The sequence below is a fragment of the Leptonychotes weddellii genome, chromosome X (genome assembly GCF_054177405.1).
Source record: "Leptonychotes weddellii isolate Sample4059 chromosome X, ASM5417740v2, whole genome shotgun sequence".
In the NCBI taxonomy this organism is placed as follows: domain Eukaryota; kingdom Metazoa; phylum Chordata; class Mammalia; order Carnivora; family Phocidae; genus Leptonychotes; species Leptonychotes weddellii.
In genome coordinates this window covers 75992494-76011517 of record NC_138385.1, presented here as the reverse complement: position 1 = coordinate 76011517, position 19024 = coordinate 75992494, and the positions used below count along the sequence as shown (strand labels likewise).

General features: G+C 50.6%; 1 protein-coding gene and 1 non-coding gene across 2 annotated transcripts; both read right to left on the bottom strand.

Annotated features, from left to right (window-relative positions):
- Positions 1-15363: 15363 nt before the first annotated feature.
- On the bottom strand, positions 15364-15469 carry LOC115941031 (U6 spliceosomal RNA). Its single transcript, XR_004075755.1, has one exon. It is a non-coding gene; the product is annotated as a U6 spliceosomal RNA (small nuclear RNA).
- Positions 15470-15686: 217 nt separating this feature from the next.
- On the bottom strand, positions 15687-16178 carry LOC145717871 (small ribosomal subunit protein uS12). Its single transcript, XM_081808991.1, has one exon. It carries the CDS (start codon positions 16145-16147, stop codon positions 15716-15718), a length of 432 nt encoding a protein of 143 aa, XP_081665117.1. The 5' UTR covers positions 16148-16178; the 3' UTR covers positions 15687-15715.
- Between the last annotated feature and the right edge of the window lie 2846 nt (positions 16179-19024).

Sequence of the window (19024 nt, the reverse complement as noted above, 5' to 3'; positions counted from 1 at the left end):
ACCAGCAGGCTGGCTCTGACATCATTGTCCCTGGGGTCTTTGGGGACTTACAAATAAAGGGCCTATTTTCCCCTGGGAAGGTGTTGCCACCCCAAATATTCATGTTTAAAGACCCAACCAGGCTCCTGGCTCTCTGTCCTTTGGCGATTCTGCCCTTCCTAGGCTCCTTGGAGCTGCACTCCCCCTCCCCCCACCATGGGATGAGACGGTCTCCAGGTGGCTGGGCCCCGAGAGCAGCTTCCTTTGGCCATTGTCTTCCCCAGAGGCCCCATCCTCCACTGCAGCCCCAACCTTGGCCCCCAGCTTCTGTGAGCCACCCCACCCCCACTCCGCCCCACTGGCAGCAACCACAGCCCCCAGCCCCAGGCAGCTCCACTCGCTGAGCGGCCTGTGCACCTCGCCGGGGCACACACACCCTGCACAGAAGCTCTCTGCCTCCCCGAGCCGCTTTCCTCTTACAGGCTCCTGTCAGAGCCGCTGGGGCTGTGGCAAGCTTGCATGCGGCTCCCTATGCAGCCCTGGGTCTCCCCGCAGCGCCGGCCGCAAGCTGTGAATCGGCCTTCTCGTCCCTTCCTGCAAAGGTCAAGCCATCTCCTCTCACCTGGCCAGGGTTCACTTCTGGCCTGCGGAGCTGGCACACTACAGCTTGGTTATGGGGATGGGGTGGGTATCCATGCAGGGGAGAAGTCACCCCCCAAGCCAGAGGGCAGGGACCAAGGGATGTGAGATTCAGAAAGGGAAACACTGCAGACAAACCCCAGAAAGCCATTCGGGATTTGCAGCCGGAGACTGAAGAAAAGGAGAGAAACCCAGGCCGTGGCTGTTGGGCCTTGGCTCCTGACGGGTAGGCCTTTCTCCCCCAGGGGCTGCCCTAGCGGAAGGCCGGGAGAAGGGGCCCCAGTGTGTGCACTGTGTCCCGTGCAGTTCCGAGGGCCCGAGCACCTCCTTGCTTGCGTGCAGGAGTCCGAAGCGAACAAACAGGCTTGGGCTTAAAATTCAGAGGCGCGGGGAGATCAAGTCAGCTGTTCCCCCCCACCCACCCGGAGAGACCCCAGAGAGGCCTTTCTTTCACCCCAGCTCCAGAGAGGCTACTGAGTTCTGCAAGCACGCCGGAAGACTACATCTCAATGTGGAGAAAAATGAGAGGAAACACCATTAAACTTGCTTCCTCTAAAGACCACTACCCCCAGTTTTCGCTGAACTGTACCTAAAAAGTCAGGAGAGAGAACTCGTTAACTTTTGTTTGGTTTAACATTGCCAGCTTCAAGTCAACCGTGGGCCCCCCGAAGGTTTTGTAAAATATTTAATCTAGCTCAGACAATTTCCTGCAGTCCCTAACTGGACCACCCCACTTACTGAAAAGCTGCCAGAAAGCAGGCTTGACTTCGGACTGGTAACCACAGGCCTTCCAGCGGCCTGGCCGGCTGGTACCCTACCCTCAGGACTCAGACAAGGCCCCGCACAGAATCCAGAGAGACCGGGATCTGGGTCACCCGGGAGGTCCAAAGCGGTAAGGAAGCAGCCCAGGAAATGAAGTTAAAGACGCTGGCTTTCCTCCCTAAGCTGGTGGCGTCAGTGTGACCTGCGGGCCCTTGCCCTCCCTCAAGTCTGTGAAATGGGCCTGCGGATGTCTCACCTCTGCTGGGGTGCTGGGCATTCTGAACAGCAGCACTATCGGATGGGGTGACCCAATGTGTGCGTCCCAGCGCCCTCTACTCCCAGCCGTTCCCCGTTTTCCTCCAAAGCATCTCACTAGGGAACCTAGCCAGCGGGAGAGGGATCCTTCGACTGCGCTGAGCCTCAGCCCCTTCCAAACGTGAGGCTCACGGGGAGAACTCCTGCTCTGCCCAGTTTCCATTCCCGCTTCCAGAATAACGAGCCGAAAACATGTGTACTGTAAATAAAGCCTGTCTAAATAAAGCACTCGGGTAAAGGCTGCCGAGAAAACACTCGGCATCGCTCTGTGCTCAGAGCGTGAGTCAGCTTCCCAGCTCCCAGGGAACAATGGGGACCTTGCCAAGGGTCCCTTTCTGTCAGTCCCCGAAGGCCCCCAAGCCCGTGTAGGTGGCGGAGACGCCGGCCCATGGGGACCTTCGGCCTGGGGATTCAGGAGGGGGAGGGGAGCTCCCGACGGCGCGAGGTTGGGGTCCAGCCCCAGCGTTCGCGCCGCCAGGAATCCGTCTACCCGCAGCTGCCGCGGAGGGGTCGAGGGTTAAGCAAACACGCGGCAGAGGAGCCAGCCTGGGGTGCAGTGGGGCTGCAGACATCGGAGAGAAGGCGACGGTGGGGGCGCTCGCTACGGAGCCTCCCGGAGGCAAGGCGCCCCCTCCTCATTCCCAAGCCAGGCCCTCGCCCACTCGGCTGGCCGCCTCTCTCCTCCGCAGCCTCCCAAGCCTCGGCGGAAGCGAACGCAGCCGCTGCCGAAGTCACCCCGCTCCTTCTGCAGTCCCCACAGGCCCCTACGCGTTCGCCAGCCGCGCCACACACGTGTGCTGGGGACTCGAGGAGGCCCGGCTCGCGGTGCGCGCGCCAAGGCCCAGTGAAACTGCGTCCCTTTGAGGGAGGGCCATGCTGGGACCCGTGGCGGCCTCCGCGCTCGGTCTTCGGTCCTCCGGGCTTCCGCGCGGAGCTGCGCAAACCTCCCCCCCCGCCAGTAGGGTTCCGACTGGGGCGGTGGCCTCTGCTCCGGCGTGGGCCGGTGGTTTCCCCAGGCCCGGTGACCTTGAGGGTCAGCGATCCACCCCGCAGGCCCGCAGTTTCCGGAGTCGCGCGGCCAGCCCTTCCTCCCCGCCTCTCCGGCCAAGGCCGCCCAGCCTCGTCGCGCGCAGCCGACCGGCTCCCGACCCGGGGCGGGGGCGCGGGGGGTGAAAGCACCGAGGGCCTCACCCACGGCCTGCGGACACGCGCCCCGCCGGGCCGCCGTTGGCGCTCCAGCAGCCTGAAATTGGCCAATCGTCCCTGGGCAAGGTTGGAGGCGAGGCTCTGGGCAGAAGGCGAGGAAAACAAGTGAAACGGGAGGGGCGGGGTGGGGTGACGGCTCATAAATCACCCAGCCCCACCCTCGGGCCTCACCGCAGAGGCGCCCCAGCCCCGCGGGGGATGGAGGGTCACTCGGCCACTCCTGGCCGACCTCTGAGCTCTCCCAGAGCCAGCGCCCCACCCTGAGCTCAGGCCGCGCTAGGACCAGCTCCCGGCCCGGATCGTAAACCACCCGCCCGATTCGGCGGGAAGCCGCCCTTGGACGCAGCGCGCATCCGCCCAAGGGGAAGTTTATTTATAGCTTGTAAACGTAAAGGAAACCAGACCGCGCTGGCTCGCCGCGCTCCGGCTCCTACGCTCCCCACCTGCCCACCAGGGAGGGCGCGGCGGGAGGCGAGGGGGGTGCCTTAGTTCTCTCCCAGCCCCCCAGCCCCGCTCCGCTCCGGGGAGAACAGGGTAGGAGCCTAAGAGGCTGGCAAGCCTTAAATTCCTCTCGGGGTGCCTATCAGTGCCGTGAAAGCCAGGGAGGGCGGAGGAGAGGGCCCAGGCACCGGCGTGGTGAGGGTAGGGGCGGCCGAGCTGTCCCAGTTGGCAAGCTCCAGCCGGCAGACCCGGCAGTGCGGCGCGGGATTCCGGGCCAGGGGAAGTCCTGGAGAGCCCGGGATGGGGGCGCTCCGGGAGCCTCTCCTTGGAAGGCGGGATGCTTCCCCTGTTTCTCCCGAGCACGTGTCCTCAGCAGAGCCGGCAAGCGCTGCGCGCCTGGGGCTGCGATCCGCGGGTGACAGCGGCTGCGAGCGCCCCTCCCCAATACCCACACCTCCGTCGCAGCTTCTCCTGGGGAGCTCGAGGCTCTGGGGTGCGTTCGGGGCAGGCCCGGGGAGACGGAGAAAAGGAAAAGTGCCGGGGAGGAGATTAGGGAAAGAAGACATTAAAAAGCCCAGCCCTGAACAACGAGCAGCCCCCGCCAACGCCTCCCACCCCGGCCCCAGCGGCCTCTTCCAGTCCCGGCGGAGAGCACCCACCCCCGGCCTCGGCCCGGGGCGGAGGTGGGGGGGGGGGGGGAAGAATTCGTGTGTGTGTGTGTGCGCGCGTGTGTCTGTCTGTGTGTGTGCGTGCGCGCGCGCGCGCGCCGGGCGGGCAGTTGCGAAACGGGCTCTTGGCTGCAGCGCGGCATAATGGAGGTGGCTGGAACAATGCGCGCTTTGTGCGCGCGGGGAGTTGTTTTCCACCCGCCTCGCCCCCCTCGCTCGGGCCGTATGGCACTTTAATCCCCGCCACGGCTCGGCACAAATGCACTTGTGTCCTGCAGGTCACCGGGGGCCGTGCGGCTGGAACCGACCCCCTCCATCGGCGGACCCCACCGCCGGCTGCCCCATCTCCCTTCCTGCGCACCCACCACCGCCACAATTCCCGGCGTAGACGGGTCAGCCGGCTTGGAAGCTTCCGGGCCCGCGGGCCACTTTTCTTTTCCGTGGAGACTGCGCGCTCCACACACACCCCCCCTTCCTTCACGAGCTCACACAAACACACACTCGGGCCGACTGCAGGCCCCACACTCGCCGCCCTCCCTCTCCTCGCCCGCATCCCGCCCCCGCCCCGTGCTCCGGACTCCTGCGAACAATAGTAAATGTCAACAGATTCCGCGCGGCGAGTGTCTGACTCGGCCGAGATAAGGGTGCGCGGTTGGCCCCGCGCTCCGCGCCGCCGCGGGGGGAGCCCGCCCTGACCCCGGCAGGAAAGAGCCGGCTGTGACGAAAGCCATGCCCGAGTTGGGGGCGGATAGGACGGGAGGCCACCAGTCCCAGCCGGGTGGGGGAGTCTCGCCGGGAGACCAGGCCCTGCCCCGCCCCCACCCCGCTGAACCGGGTGCTAATCGGGGGTCGATGGGCACAGGGAAAGCGGCGGGGTCGCCGAGGTGCTCGGGCCTGCTTTCGGCTCACAATCCCAGTGCCCCGAGGACGCCGGAAAAACGCCGATCCGGGTCGGGACACAGCCAGTTTTCGCCCTACTGGGAGCCGGCACCCGAAAGACGCGAAGGATTCGAGCGCCTGTCTCCGCAAACTCATTAAAATATTTTTTTTAAGCGGCACACACTTTCGCAGGTCGTCCTCCTCGGTCGTCCGCAGCCCACCACCCAACAGAGTTAAAATTCGCAAATTGATTCTCACGCGTTGGTATTAATGCGTTGTTCCTCTTAAATTGTTGCCAACTTTGCTAATGGATTATTATTTAAATGATTTCTTTTTTATAAAGTACGTGTTGTTTTATAGATGCGTATTTACTTAAAGAAATCAACTGCATCTATTAACATATTAAAGAGAGAATAAAGCATCGGGGCCAGTGTAATGTACTGTTCAGCCCTACTTTGGGTGCTCGCGAAGATAGGAAAATCTTATTTGTTTAATAATAAGTCTCTCATGAATATGCAAATGGAATCGGTGCAGTACCTCACTTCTGTCACTATTAATGAGTTGCAAATTAATGTGACAACAAAAGGAAAATCTATTTAGTGGAGGAACTCGAGTTCCTACCTGGGGAGATCACAAGCCGGCCTGGAACCTGGGTCTCCGGGAAAGAGAGGAGCGGGCATGGAGGCTTGCTCACCCAGTCTCTTCCTGGAGTCTCCACTATTGTTTGGTCTCAGGGACCTGCTTTGTCAGGAGCCCCTTAAAATTCCTGCCCCAGGCCCGAGGAAGAAAGGCTGCTCCAGGGTAATTAAGGCCAAGTGTGATTAATGGAAATCAGCCCACAGTTTGAAGTAAAGCAGTTGGTGGAGCAGATTTTGGAGGGGGGAGTCTCCCCCGCCCTGCTTAAAGATTCCCCAAAGCCTTTTTGGCCTCAGTTGCTTTGGGCAGTTTGGACTAGAAGTACCAAATCAGGCCTTGCAGGCCTGACCACAGGTATTAAGACAGCACCCCTATGTGCTTGCGTTTTACGAGGTGACTCTGCTGATGGGGAGTTTAAGAGCAGATCAGCTCATTTTCCTGCCGACCTACTTCCCAGAGGTTACAGACTGCAATCTGGTTGTCTTCCATTTGAGCCTTGGTTTCTTTCGGGCCCGCACATCATAGCCTGTTTTTATTTCATCGATGGATGCTGGAGAGAATGTTTCTAATCCAGTTAAGTTTGGAAACCTCTCTGAGAAAAAATAGATGTGGAGCTGCCCAGAGCGGTAGGCTAATAGTTCAGGTTCCTGGGTAGTATTTCAAGAAGCCTTTTGACTAAGGGAACCTTCTGGGGAGATGCAAATATTCTGTATCTAACCTGATTGATGGCTACACGGTTATATACAAATGCAAAAATTCATCAGGCTGTACACTTTCCTATGTGTAAGTTATATCTTGTTTTGGTTATCTGTTACTGGGTAAAGCCACCTCAAAGCTTAGCGGTGTAAACAATAATCATCATTTATTTTGCCCGAGAATCTGCAATCTGGGCAGGGCTTGGCAGAGACAGCTCACCTCTGCACCACGCTGTGTCAGCTGGGGGCGGCTCGAGGATCCGTTTTCAAGATGGCTCACACACATGCTTGGCAAGTCGGTGCTGGCTCTGCTTCTTCTCTATGTGGGCCTCTCCAAAGATCACTTGGGCCTCCTCACAGCATGGTGGCTGGTTGCCAAGAGCCAGCACCCAAGAGAGAGGGGAAATGGAAGCTGCCAGTTACTGAAGGCCGGAGCCTGGAAGCTAGCAGTGTTCATTCTGCCATGTTCCATTGGCCCAGCAGCCGCAGAACCCAGATTCCAGGGGGAGAAGATGTTGGCCCCTCCCTCTTATCTCTCAATGGGGAGGTGAGTCAAAGAGTCTTGGAGCTCTGTTTTAAAACTGACACATAACTCATTTTAAACGAAAAGAGAACATGTGCCTTCCCGTTTTGCTTCCTGGCTTACTCCACCTCTACCTTCTTGGGCATCTCCTCCTTCCTCCCCACCATCAACGGGAAAAACTTGATATCCCAGTGAGCTGGCGTGCGTGAGTACAGAAGAGACTACTTACATTTGGGTTTTAAATTGCTATTAATCTGTTGGAGTTCCAGATTTTAAAACCTAGACTTCCACAAGTCTCTAACTTCCGTTCATTAACCTTGTTTTTATTAAAAAAAAAAAAAAATGAAAGCAATCATTTTCAGAGCGGTCTTTGATAAAGGCTTGATCAAGGCACGTTGACTAAATAAGATGAAATATTCTTTTTGTTTTCAGACTAAATGTTCTTAAACTGTTCCACCCATATGACTTCAGCGAATTTTTCCTAAACATTTTCTTTTATTTTATATTTTTAAAGTAATCTCTACACCCAACGTGGGGTTCAAACTGACGACCCTGAGATCAAGAGTCACGTGCTCCACCAACTGAGCCAGCCAGACACCCCCCTAAACATTTTAGACTGCAATATACATATATACATGTGTGTATATATATATATATATATATATATATGCATATTTCGTTTTTATCTTCTTTTCGAGCATTCAAAGGAACGCTTGAATGGACAAACTTATGACCCTAATAAGCAAAACCTCCCCGAGGACTCAAACATTTGTAAATCAAATCAATTAAATTTGTAAATATAGTGAAGCTCCAGTTGGCTTGAACAATTGCCACTGTGCTTTCCAAGTCAAATCTTAATTCCTTTTACCTGAAACCTGCAAGCTTAACGTCTCTTATACAATTTCAAGTCGGAATCCTAAGGCTCGTCCGTCAGATTCTTTACTAACCCCCACGTTTTCACAAACGTTCCACATTAAATGGCATACGCAGATTGTTCCTGAACGTAACAACCACATACCACCACAGTAGGTTTGATTGATTTCATCTTCTCTATGTTCAATTCTCAACCTTCCCGAGGTTAAGAGGACCCCCCTCTGAGGAATGTGTTTTGCCATCTCGAGGGAGTTGAGGTTTCTTGATGTAAGGGACAAATTTAAGGGTTTGGAATAATCAGGAGATTACTGGCTCTTCTTTCATTGGAATGTTGGAACCTGAGGGGGGTGGATGGGGTTGTCTGAACCTACTGGGACCTGACCCTTTGTCTTTCACTAGGCTATTTTACAACTCAAGAAGGCACAGATACCTAATGGCACTGTGAATACTTCTGGCCTACAAACAAGCAAATAAACTTCCATCCGGGAGAGAGAAAAACCCCACCCCCAACCCCAAAAGCCGGTTTTGCATTCATTTGCAAATTTATTTCAATATTCCCCACCTATAAATGTTTCTATTCTTGCAATTCTCCTCTGAATGGGTTGGAATAGCTCACCCATTCCTTCATTTAATTAATGGGTTAAATAAAATCTTTGACAAGTATTCATTTTACATTTGTATGAGAGTCGTGATTCGGCCTTCTTTGGAGAATCTCCCTTTGACGTTGGTCATCGGTTCCTCACGCTGTATGGATGTTTGTGGCCTGCTAGAAACTGGGGGCTAGGATGCAGGATATAGGCCCTACAGATCTCCAGGGAGAATTTGCTTACACCCCAGACCCCAACAGAGCCCTTTTTAATCCTGTTTATAGTTGCTATGACAACTGAAGCTCCAAGGCCGTCCCCTTCAGGTGGAATTATTTTCTTAACCTCAGGTTCCAAGTTCAAGGTAAATGCCACACTGCTTCTTTTCTAACCGCTGAGCTCTGGGCACTCTGTCATCTGATCGGAGGAGAGGGAAATATGTAGTCACCTTCCACGTTGCATCAACACTTGATTGGATCCAATTAACTTAACTTACATCTGTGGTGGTTTTTAAAAATGTCCACAAATTCTTTGATTCTCCTCCCTTCAAAAGGTGGAGGCTGATCTTTCCTTCCCGTAGTTGTGGGCGGTACTTAGTGACTCACTTCTAATGGATAGAATGTGACTGCAGTAGCATATACAAGGCATTGTGGCTTCCTCGTTGCTCTCTGGGGGAAGCTAGCTGCCCTGTCCTGCGCCCATTCAAGCAGCCTTGTGGGGCGAGCCAAGTGGCAATAAACTGAGGTCTCCTGCCAACAGCCTTGGGGATGAGCCATCTCAGAAGAAGGTCTTCAGCCCCAGCAGAACACTCAGATGATGGCAGCCCCAACCAACATCTTTTTCTCTAAGATTTATTTATTTATTTGAGAGAGAGAGAGAGAGCGCCCGCATGCACCGCACGAGCAGGGGGGAGGGGCAGAGGGAAAGGGAGAGAGAAAATCTCCAGCAGACTCCCCGCTGAGTGCAAGGCTCGATCCCACCACCCTGAAATCACGACCCGAGCCAAAATCAAGAGTCAGCCGCTTACTCCACTGAGCCACCCAGACGCCCCCCCCGCCAACCAACATCTTGACTGCAGCCTCATGAGAGTCCCTGAGCCACACCCATTCAGCTAAGCTGCTCCAGGATTCCTGACCCACGGAAACCCTGAGATAATACATGTTTGTTGTTTTAAGCCACCGAATTGCGGGGTGGCTTGTTAGGCAGCAATATATAACTAATACATGAGTCAATCTTGCATTCTGACATAGCTCTAAACCATTCTAATGACATGAAACACATTTCTCTTTCACCTAGATTGGGTGGATGTGCCTCTTCCAACCTCAAAGGAAGACACCCACCCATTTCTCTCAACCTTGAGAACCATTGCCTAAATGCCATGAGGAATACAACCTACATCACATTGCGGCGAGTAAGAGAAAAGAGTGAACCAAATATATAGCAAAATAATGTTTCCGGCAATGACAGGGGATGATAAACTAGCAGAAGTAAAACAGTTTTAAATAGTTCTTTGATCGCTTTGCAGTTGAAAGTCAGATCTTTGTAAGAATTCATTACCATTTTAACTTACAGAGAGGAACCATGCTTGGAGATAGTCAGAATGAAACAAAACACACATTCATACCCTACAAGAAGTCACCCAAAGCGTGAAGAGCAAAACCAGGATGATTAAGTTCTAGATGAACGAATCTCCTATAGGTATGCCCCGAAGTGCGACTTAAAGATAAAAGAACATTTCTATGTGCATGGTATTTTTCAACGACCAAAATGGTAAAACATTTGAAGGGTGACCTAAATGACTCAGGTTGCTTCCTGTCACAGGGACAGGGACTTGGTAGAGTCGCCAAGACTCTCCTTCTCAAAAAGAGTAGGTAAACCATCACATATTCAAATTACTTTTTTTTAATGTTTTTTTTTCCTAAAGACTTTATTTATTTATTTGAGAGAGTGAGCAAGCAAGAGAGCATGAGCAGGGGGAGGAGGGGCAGAGGGAGAGAGAAACAGACTCCCCTCCAAGCAGGGTGGGAGGAGGGGCAGAAGGAGAGAGAGAGAAACAGACTCCCCTCCAAGCAGAGAGCCCGATGCGGGCGGGGCTGGATCCCAGGACTCTGGGACCATGACCTGAGGCAAAGGCAGACACAACAGACCGAGCCCACCCAGGCACCCCTCCAATTGCTTTGTTCCACTCCTTTCTGTGAGCTTAGATGGGAAGAGGGATGCTGTGTGTGTGTGTGTGTGTGTGTGTATTTCACACTCTTCCACAAAGGATTTGAGTAAATTTGTAAAAAAAAAAAAAAAAGTAACACACCAATACAAAAGTCTAAATAGTCAAAAATAGAATCTGGGAAATCTAAGAATAGAAGGATGAGACAATATAAAGGCCATAGAAGGAATACTTCTTTCTAGCAATTTGTCAGCCTTCAGTATCCATTCATTTGAACAATATGTATTGGACAGCTACTATAAGCTAGATGGCAATGATACCAAAAAATGTAAGATGGGGCCCATGGATAAAGATGCTCCCAATCTAGAAGAGGGGAGCAAGGACACAAAGTATAGTGATGTGCAATAAAGGGTTGCAGACATTTCAACAAGTCTTTGTAGGTTAGTAGGTATACATACAACCAGAATTGTGTACCCATGTTCACCAAAGGACAGGGTTCCCTACAGTACTATCCGTAATGGCCCCAAACTGGAAACTACCCAAATGCCCATCAACAGTAGAATAGAGAAAGAAACTGTTATCTTCCCACCGTGGAATACTATACAGCGGTGAAAATAAGCAGCCCATAATCACACTTAGCAATATGGAGGGATCTCCTAAACATGATACTGAGCGGGAGAAGGCAGACATCGAAAGACACCTACCGTAGGATTCCACATATCCGAAGTTTAAAACTCGCCTTGGCAGTTAGAGGTCAGGATAATAGTTACCCTCTAGGAGGAGGGCATAGTGACCAAGAGGAGGCACAAGGGGCACCTCCAAAAGACCAGGAAAGTTGTGTTCCTTGCTGCCTGCACCACAAGTATGACAAGTCTTTTTGGTTTATGACAATCCGTTGAGTGATACACTTATGATACATGTGCTTTTCTGGGTGTGTGCTATCCTTTGATAAAACGTGCAAAAAAAAAAAATCCACCCTTCCATAGAGTGGGTGGGCCGATGGGGGAGAAAAGTGGTTACTTCATCTCAGGGTGGAGAGCTTAAGAAAAGCTTCCTGGAGAAAGTGATGCAGACCTTGCTGGTCTTCACAAAGGTGCACGCATTAGTCTTGGGGATGAATGCAAGGAGGTGTTCCCAGAGGGTGGATGTGGAAAAGCAAACCTAGGGAGACTGGAACCAGCCTGAGCACTGGGGAGCTATAAGGGAAGTGTTGCGAGGAGAGAGGAGTCTGCTTCTGGCATGTTTTTATCATAGAAACGTGTTTCCCCTTTGCTCATCGGGTCGACTTGGGAGCTGGAGAGGACAGGCTTGTATTTGTGGTCTAGGAAGCGCCCCCGTGAGCAGGGCAGTGGGTGGGTGGGAGCAAGCATGACTGAAGACTGGAAGAACCTTCTGTGTGGTCCAGGCCAGGGGCCCGGTGTGTGTGTGGGGGGGGGGGTGCGCTGACCGGCTGGGTTCTGGGGACGGAGAGGAGGAGAGAGCACTAAGGGAGAGCGAGAGCTGCCGTAGAAGAAAAATGAGAAAGAACATCAGAAAGTGAGAAGAATGAAAAACGGGTATTTTTAAAGCTTCCGGTAAAACACATTTAAAAATACAGTCTGTTCAGCTGTCTATAAAAGCAACTTCACTGAATTCTTAAGAAGGACAGAATCAGTCATCAAAGGAATGCCCCGATTTCTCTCTGAAATAGGGCTTCTTAACTTGGGATCTGCAGCTAGAAATCCAGCGACTTGTGAACTTGGACGGGTAATCTTTTTTTTGTTCTTATCGTTCGTCTTTAACTGAAAGTTAGCATTTCCTTTGGTCGTGCGTGTAGGTAACGATTACAAATGTCTTAGTAGCATCTGTGACTTGGTCACCAATCAGAATCACAGATACGTTCATATCCCATTACAGCTGATGCCAATACCTCAATATATTGATTACACTCATCACTAATGCGAAATTATGGTATTTGTTAGACCTGCTGCTAGATCTCTTTATTTAATTCCTAATTAAAGAGGCACATCAATTAGTGTTCTGGTTATCTTTGCTAGGTAACAAATTGCCTCCAAATTTAGCGGCTGAAAACAGCAACAATCATTTCTTTTGCTCTCGAACCTGAAGTGTGGGCAGGGCTTGGCGGACTGTCTTGTCTCTCTATTCCAGGTAATGTCAGGGGCCTCAGATAGGATGATCCAAATGACTGGGGCTCCTTGGGCATTTGTCTGTGCCTCAAGCAGTATCCTAGAGTCTCCATGTGCTCTGTCCAAGCGAGCTCTCCATCATAGCAACCTCTGGTACAGGGACTTCATACATGGTGGCTCACAGCTCCAAAAAGAGTGCTCCAGGGGCGCCTGGGTGGCTCAGCCAGTTAAACGTCTGACTTCGGCTCAGGTCATGTTTCAGGGTCCTGGGATGGAGCCCCATGTCAGCTCTCAGTGGGGGGTCTGCTAGTCCCTCTTCCCCACCCTCCCCACCCCCCTTTCTCTCTCTCTCTCAAAAAAAAAGAGTGTTCCAGAGAATAAGGAAGAAGCTGCCAGGCTTCTTCTGACCAAGCCTTAGAACTTACAGAATGTTGAGTGGGCGAAATGGGCCAAAGGGGTCACAAGATACACACTTCCAGTTATAAAATAAGTAAGTCATGGAGATGCAAAGTACAGCATGGCAACAGTAGTTAATAATGCCGATAACTGTATTACATATTTGAAAGTTGCTAAGAAAGTAAATCTTAAAATTTCTCATCACAAGAAAAAAACAATTTTGTAACTATACAAAATGTTACAAGATGTTACCTAGACTTATAGTGGTTTCACAATATATACAAGTATGGCATCTTTGTGTTGTACGTCTGAAATGAACATAATGTTATTGTCGATTGCACCTCAACTAAAAAAAAAAAAAAAAAGTTCCAGAATGTCCCTTGGGCCATGTTCTATTGCTCAGGCAAATCTCTTTAAGGTCAGCCTGGTTACAGGCTCTCAATGAGGGAAGCATCAAAGAATTTGTGGTCACACTGACTATATCACAAATTTGTGGGGTTTTGGTTTTTTTTTAATCTATTTATTTATTTGAGAGAGAGAACGCAAGTGGGGGAAGGGGCAGAGAGAGAGGGTATCCAAGCAGACTTGTGCTGAGCACAGAGCCTGACACAGGGCTCCATCTCAGGAGCCGTGAGATCAGGACGTGAGCCGAAACCAAGAGTTGGATGCTTCACCAACTGAGCCAGCCAGGCGCCCCATGTCCCCTTTATTCTATTCACTAGAAGCCAGCTACCAGGTCTAGCCCACAGACAAGGAAAAGAGAATTTGTAGACATATTCTTTAAGCCATCACAATTACCTACATGTACCTAAAAGCACATATTTTTAAAATAATGTATCAGTTGAGATGGTTTTGCCTCTTCGACTGTCACAACCCAAAGCTCTCTTATTCAAACTTCCCACAAATCTTTGACGTTGGTGGTTTCGTCTGCACTACACTACACCCATGACCTGACTCAGCTTCCCAGAGCATGGAGCGCCCCCTGCCCAACTGGGTAGTTTGAGACCCTCCACGTTCTGTGCGGAAATTTTATCCAAAGTTACTAGTACTCATTGCCCAACCATTAGGCTTTGTCTTTCATGCTTTCTTTCTGTGTGCATTTGTGACCCCCACAATCGACCCCCGGACTGCTGCTTTCGAAAGCAAGCTTTAAAGGGCTTATTCACGACAACGTCCGATATTCGTACCTTAACCAGGAATAATGACTAAACCTTGGTTAACCTTCTTTGCCTCTGCAATGGACTGAATGTGTCTCCCTTCCGCCTCCTCCCGCAAATTCCTATGCTGAAACCTGACCCCCACGATGATGCCATTAGGAGCTGGGCCTTTGGGCAGCAATTAGGTCCTGAGGGTGGAGCCCTCCTGAAAGGGATTAGTGCCTTCTTCTTCTTTTTTTTTTTTTTTTAATTTTTTATTTGACAAAGAGAGACAGCGGGAAAGGGAACACAAGCAGGGGGAGTGGGAGAGGGAGAAGCAGGCTTCCCGCGGAGCAGGGAGCCCGATGTGGGGCTCGATCCCAGGACCCTCGGGATCATGACCTGAGCCGAAGGCAGACGCTTAACGACTGAGCCACCCAGGCGCCCCGGATTAGTGCCTTCTAAGAGAAGCCCCCGCGGCGCCCTGTTCCCTTCTGCCATTTGAGGTCGCAGTAAAAACATGACCACCGTCTATGAACCAGGAAGCAGGTTCTCACCAGACTCCGAGTCTGCCAGCGCCTTGATCTTGGGCTTCCCAGCCTCCAGAACCGTGAGAAGTGTTTATAAGCCACCCAGGCTATGGTATTCTGTTAGAGCAGCCCGAGTGACTCAATGGGATCCGCCTTTACAAAGAGCTCTCAGGAAGCAGGATGGATGGAGAAGGAAGGAAGGAGACGGAGGGAGGGGGGAGCCGTACAGGTGGCCGGAGGAGACAGAGTGGGGGTGTTTAGGAGGGCAGGACAGTTGGCCATCAGTTGGACTGATGATTTGTGGGACAGGACAACCCCCTGGTTTATGGTGTACACAGCTGGGAAGGTGGTGCAGCTGCTCCTCAGACAGGGAGCCCCGGCGGAGGAGCCCTCCAGAAAGTACTACCATGAGGTCGCTGTTGATCAGTTGGGAGTTTGAGTTACCTGTGACCATCCTAGCAAGCCTTACAGCAGCTGGGGTGCCTTTAGCACCGAATCCGTTCATCATGCTAAGCATTGTCCTAAGCCATTTACTTACAGGATCCCAATTAATCCTTCAGGCAACCCAGGGCATTATTCTCGTTCTAGTCTACAGAGAAGGCCATTGATTTGAACTCAGATCAGACCTGAGTTGAAATGCAGATTTGACCATATTCTCTTTGCCTTTTTTCCCGCTCCTATTCATTTCTTTTCTTTCTTTCTTTTTTTTTTTTTTTGAGTACTATAACAATGTTACTGTAGTTTCAGGTGTACAACAGTGATTCAACTTCTATATTATGTTACCCTCGCCGCAAGTGTAGCTACCATGCAAAATAAAATGGGACACTTCACGAATTTGCGTCTCATCCTTGAGCAGGAAACATGCTAGTCTTTGTATTGTGCCAATTTTAGTACATGTGTGGCCAAAGCGAGCACTCTGCTACTCATTCTTAAGGTAAACTGCTGTATCAGTTAGGATTAGGGTCGGTTATGTGGCACAGAAAGGCTATAATAATAGTTGCCTGATAAGAGAGATGCTTATTTCACATAATCCACGTCAAACTTGGAAAGTTCCCTTGCTTTCTTGTGTAAGATGTTCCAGACTTAGCTTGTATTTTCTTTTTTTTTTTTTTTTTTTTTTTTTGGCTTATGAAAATTTATTGTCATGTTTTCACCATCAAAACTTATGATCTTGGTCTTTCCTTCTTGCCTTTGTATAAGGCCAAAAGAGAGACATTGGCTACTTTGACAACCTTAAAGCGAACTCCAGGAATGTCACCGACAGCGTGACCTTTGCGACCAAATCCAGCAACCAGAACCTCATCATTTTCCTCAATAAAATTCAAACAACCATCATTGGGTACAAAGGCTGTGATTTTTTTGCCATTCTTGATCAGCTGGACCCTGACACACTTCCTGATGGCAGAATTTGGCTGCTTGGCTTCAACTCCTACTTTTTCCAGCACAATTCCTTTTGCATGGGAAGCGCCTCCAAAAGGGTTGGCCTTCAGGGCTGTGCCCAAATGGGCTTTCTTGTACTGTTTATCATGCCACTTCTGATCTCGTCGGTGGCTGCGGAGCTTCCTGGCAGTACGGAGACCGCGACACTTGCCCATCCTGCCGGCGCCACGGGCCTGAGCAAAAGAGCTCAGCTTGTATTTTCTGCCCCAGGTCTGGAATCAGTCAGTTCTCCAAAAAGCCCTGATTCTTTTCAGGTGGAAAATGGTATCTAGAGGCCACAGTTCAGGGACACCTGGCTGGCTCAGTCCGTAGAGCATGCGACTCTTGATCTCGAGGTCGTGAGTTCAAGTCCCATGTTGGGTGTAGAGACAACTCCAAAAAAAAGAATGGAGGCCACAGTTTGCACAGTTTGGACACTATGTTTTATTTTTTATTTTTTTATTTATTTTTTAAAGATTTTATTTATTTATTTGAGACAGAGAGAATGAGAGAGAGAGAGCACATGAGAGGGGGAGGGTCAGAGGGAGAAGCAGACTCCCCGCCGAGCAGGGAGCCCGATGCGGGACTCGATCCCGGGACCCCAGGATCACGACCTGAGCTGAAGGCAGTCGCTTAACCAACTGAGCCACCCAGGCGCCCGGACACTATGTTTTCTAAAGAGGCACAGAATGCCCAGAATCAAGGCTGTATTTCCAGCCTCCCTTGCACCTAGCTATGAGTGTATGCTCCATGGCGCATAAATGGAGCTGTTTGCGATGACTTCTGGGCGATATCTTACAAGAGGCAGGTGTGACTTGTCCCTTCCTTCTCCCTGCTATCTGGAATGTGGATATGATGGCCAGCACTCTGGCAGCTTCACAGAACCATGAGGTAAAAGCCGTGTGTGGAGAGAGACAGAGCAAAAGTTGGTATGGTGACACAGCACTTCTATTTTGCGGGGTGCCTGGGTGGCTCAGTCGGTTAAGCGACTGCCTTCAGCTCAGGTCATGATCCCGGGGTCCTGGGATCGAGTCCTGCGTCAGGCTCCCTGCTCAACAGGGGGACTGTTTCTCCCTCTTCCTCTGCCGCTCCCACTGCTTGTGCTCTCCTGCTCTCTCTCTCTGTCAAATAAATAAATAAAATCTTTAAAAATAAATAAAAAATAAAAAAATAAAAATAAACTTCTATTTTATTTAAGAAAAAAAAACCTTCTACCTTATTTAAGCCACTATTATTTTATTCATGTGTTGTTTTTGTTCACCCTTTTGGTTTTGGCCCTCAAATCCAAAGCTGTTCTTTACTGGTAGAGCAGAATGTTGATTAAATACATCCTAGGACAATAAAATACCATGTCAACCATCAAAAATATTGACAAAGAAGTATAGTCATTCACATTGAAAGATGTTTGCCATATATTGCTTTAAAAGCTGCTTATAAAGCACATGAAAACAAAACAAAACAGAGAGATGCACAGAAAAAGAAAATTGAAAGCATAATCACCCAAACCTTGCCTCCCCCCGTCCCCCCGACCCCGGCGCCATGGGCTTGCAGTTCATTTGTATAATAAAAAATTTAAAATTTTTAAATTAAAAGAATTTTTTAAACTCCTGCCGTACACTGGATTCACTTATTTATTTATCAGGAAATTAACCAAGACCCCAGGCTCGCGGGCCTCACTGCACTGTTTCTCTGGGGAACATTTGAGCCAGAGGCTCTTGAAGTGGTCTCTTCGCCCCTACACAGGGGTTGAATCATCCAGACCCGGCACAATTCTGGAAATTCGTGTGCCGTATTTTTGTGCGAGTGAAAAAAATCTCCAGGCCATACACTGGAGTTTGCAAACTGGTGAGCCCCGGAGCCTAACCGGGGTGGTTTTATTTGGCCTACACAGCGTTTTTATCAAAGTCATGAACGGCTGTGAAGGCTCACATAAAACCCGGATTACTGGCTTCTCTTCTGGAAAGTCCGTTTCCGCAGGGCCCTGTTCCGACCGCAGGTCAGCCCAAGACAGGACACGGATGGGCAGCGGGGCCCGAACTGCCCATGCGGGTTGCTCCGTGAAACATCACAGCCCTCCCCAGGCACTTCAGTGGGGTTCCTTGGTTTCCACGCACTCAAGGATTTCCCGCCTGTAAAGATTTGGAGCATGTGCGGGGCAGAGGAAGCATGATGGCTTTAAAACATGCCTCCAGGGGCGCCTGGGTGGCTCAGCCAGTTAAGCGGCTGCCTTCGGCTCAGGTCGTGATCCCAGGGTCCTGGAATCGAGCCCCGCATCGGGCTCCCTGCTCAGCGGGAAGCCTGTTTCTCCCTCTGCCTGCCACTTCCCCTGCTTGTGCTCTCTCTCTCTGTCAAATAAATAAATAAATAAATAAATAAATAAATAAATAAATAAATAAATAAAACATGCCTCCAGATTCTTTGACGCTCGTCCCACACAAGATGGAACCTAAACCATCTCTTTTTGAATACAGGCTGGCCTCAGCTACTCGCTGGTAGCAAATAGAACGTGATGAGCAGTGGCATCGTGGGTCATGAAAGGAAACAACTTCTTTGTTTTGTTTTGTTTTTTTAAGATACAATATCGTACAATATTCGTACAATATATCATACAATAATCGTACAATAATATTTTGTAAAAACAAATCGCCTTGTGTGTCTGGCTTCTTCGCTCAGCATCATGTTTTCACGGTCCATCCGTGATGTAGCAGGTGCCACTCCTTCCTTCCTTTTAACGGCTGAATCATATTCCATTGTGTGGAGAGACCTCATTTTCACATTTATCCATTCATTAGTTGATGCGCATCTGGTTTCTATCTACTACTTGGCTCTTAGGAATCACACTGCTACAGGGGCACCTGGGTGGCTCAGCCGTTAAGCGTCTGCCTTCGGCTCAGGTCGTGATCCCAGGGTCCTGGGATCGAGTCCCGCATCGGGCTCCCTGCTCTGCGGGAAGCCTGCTTCTCCCTCTCCCACTCCCCCTGCTTGTGTTCCTGCTCTCGCTGTCTCTGTCTCTGTCAAATAAATAAATAAAAAATCTTTAAAAAAAAAAAAAA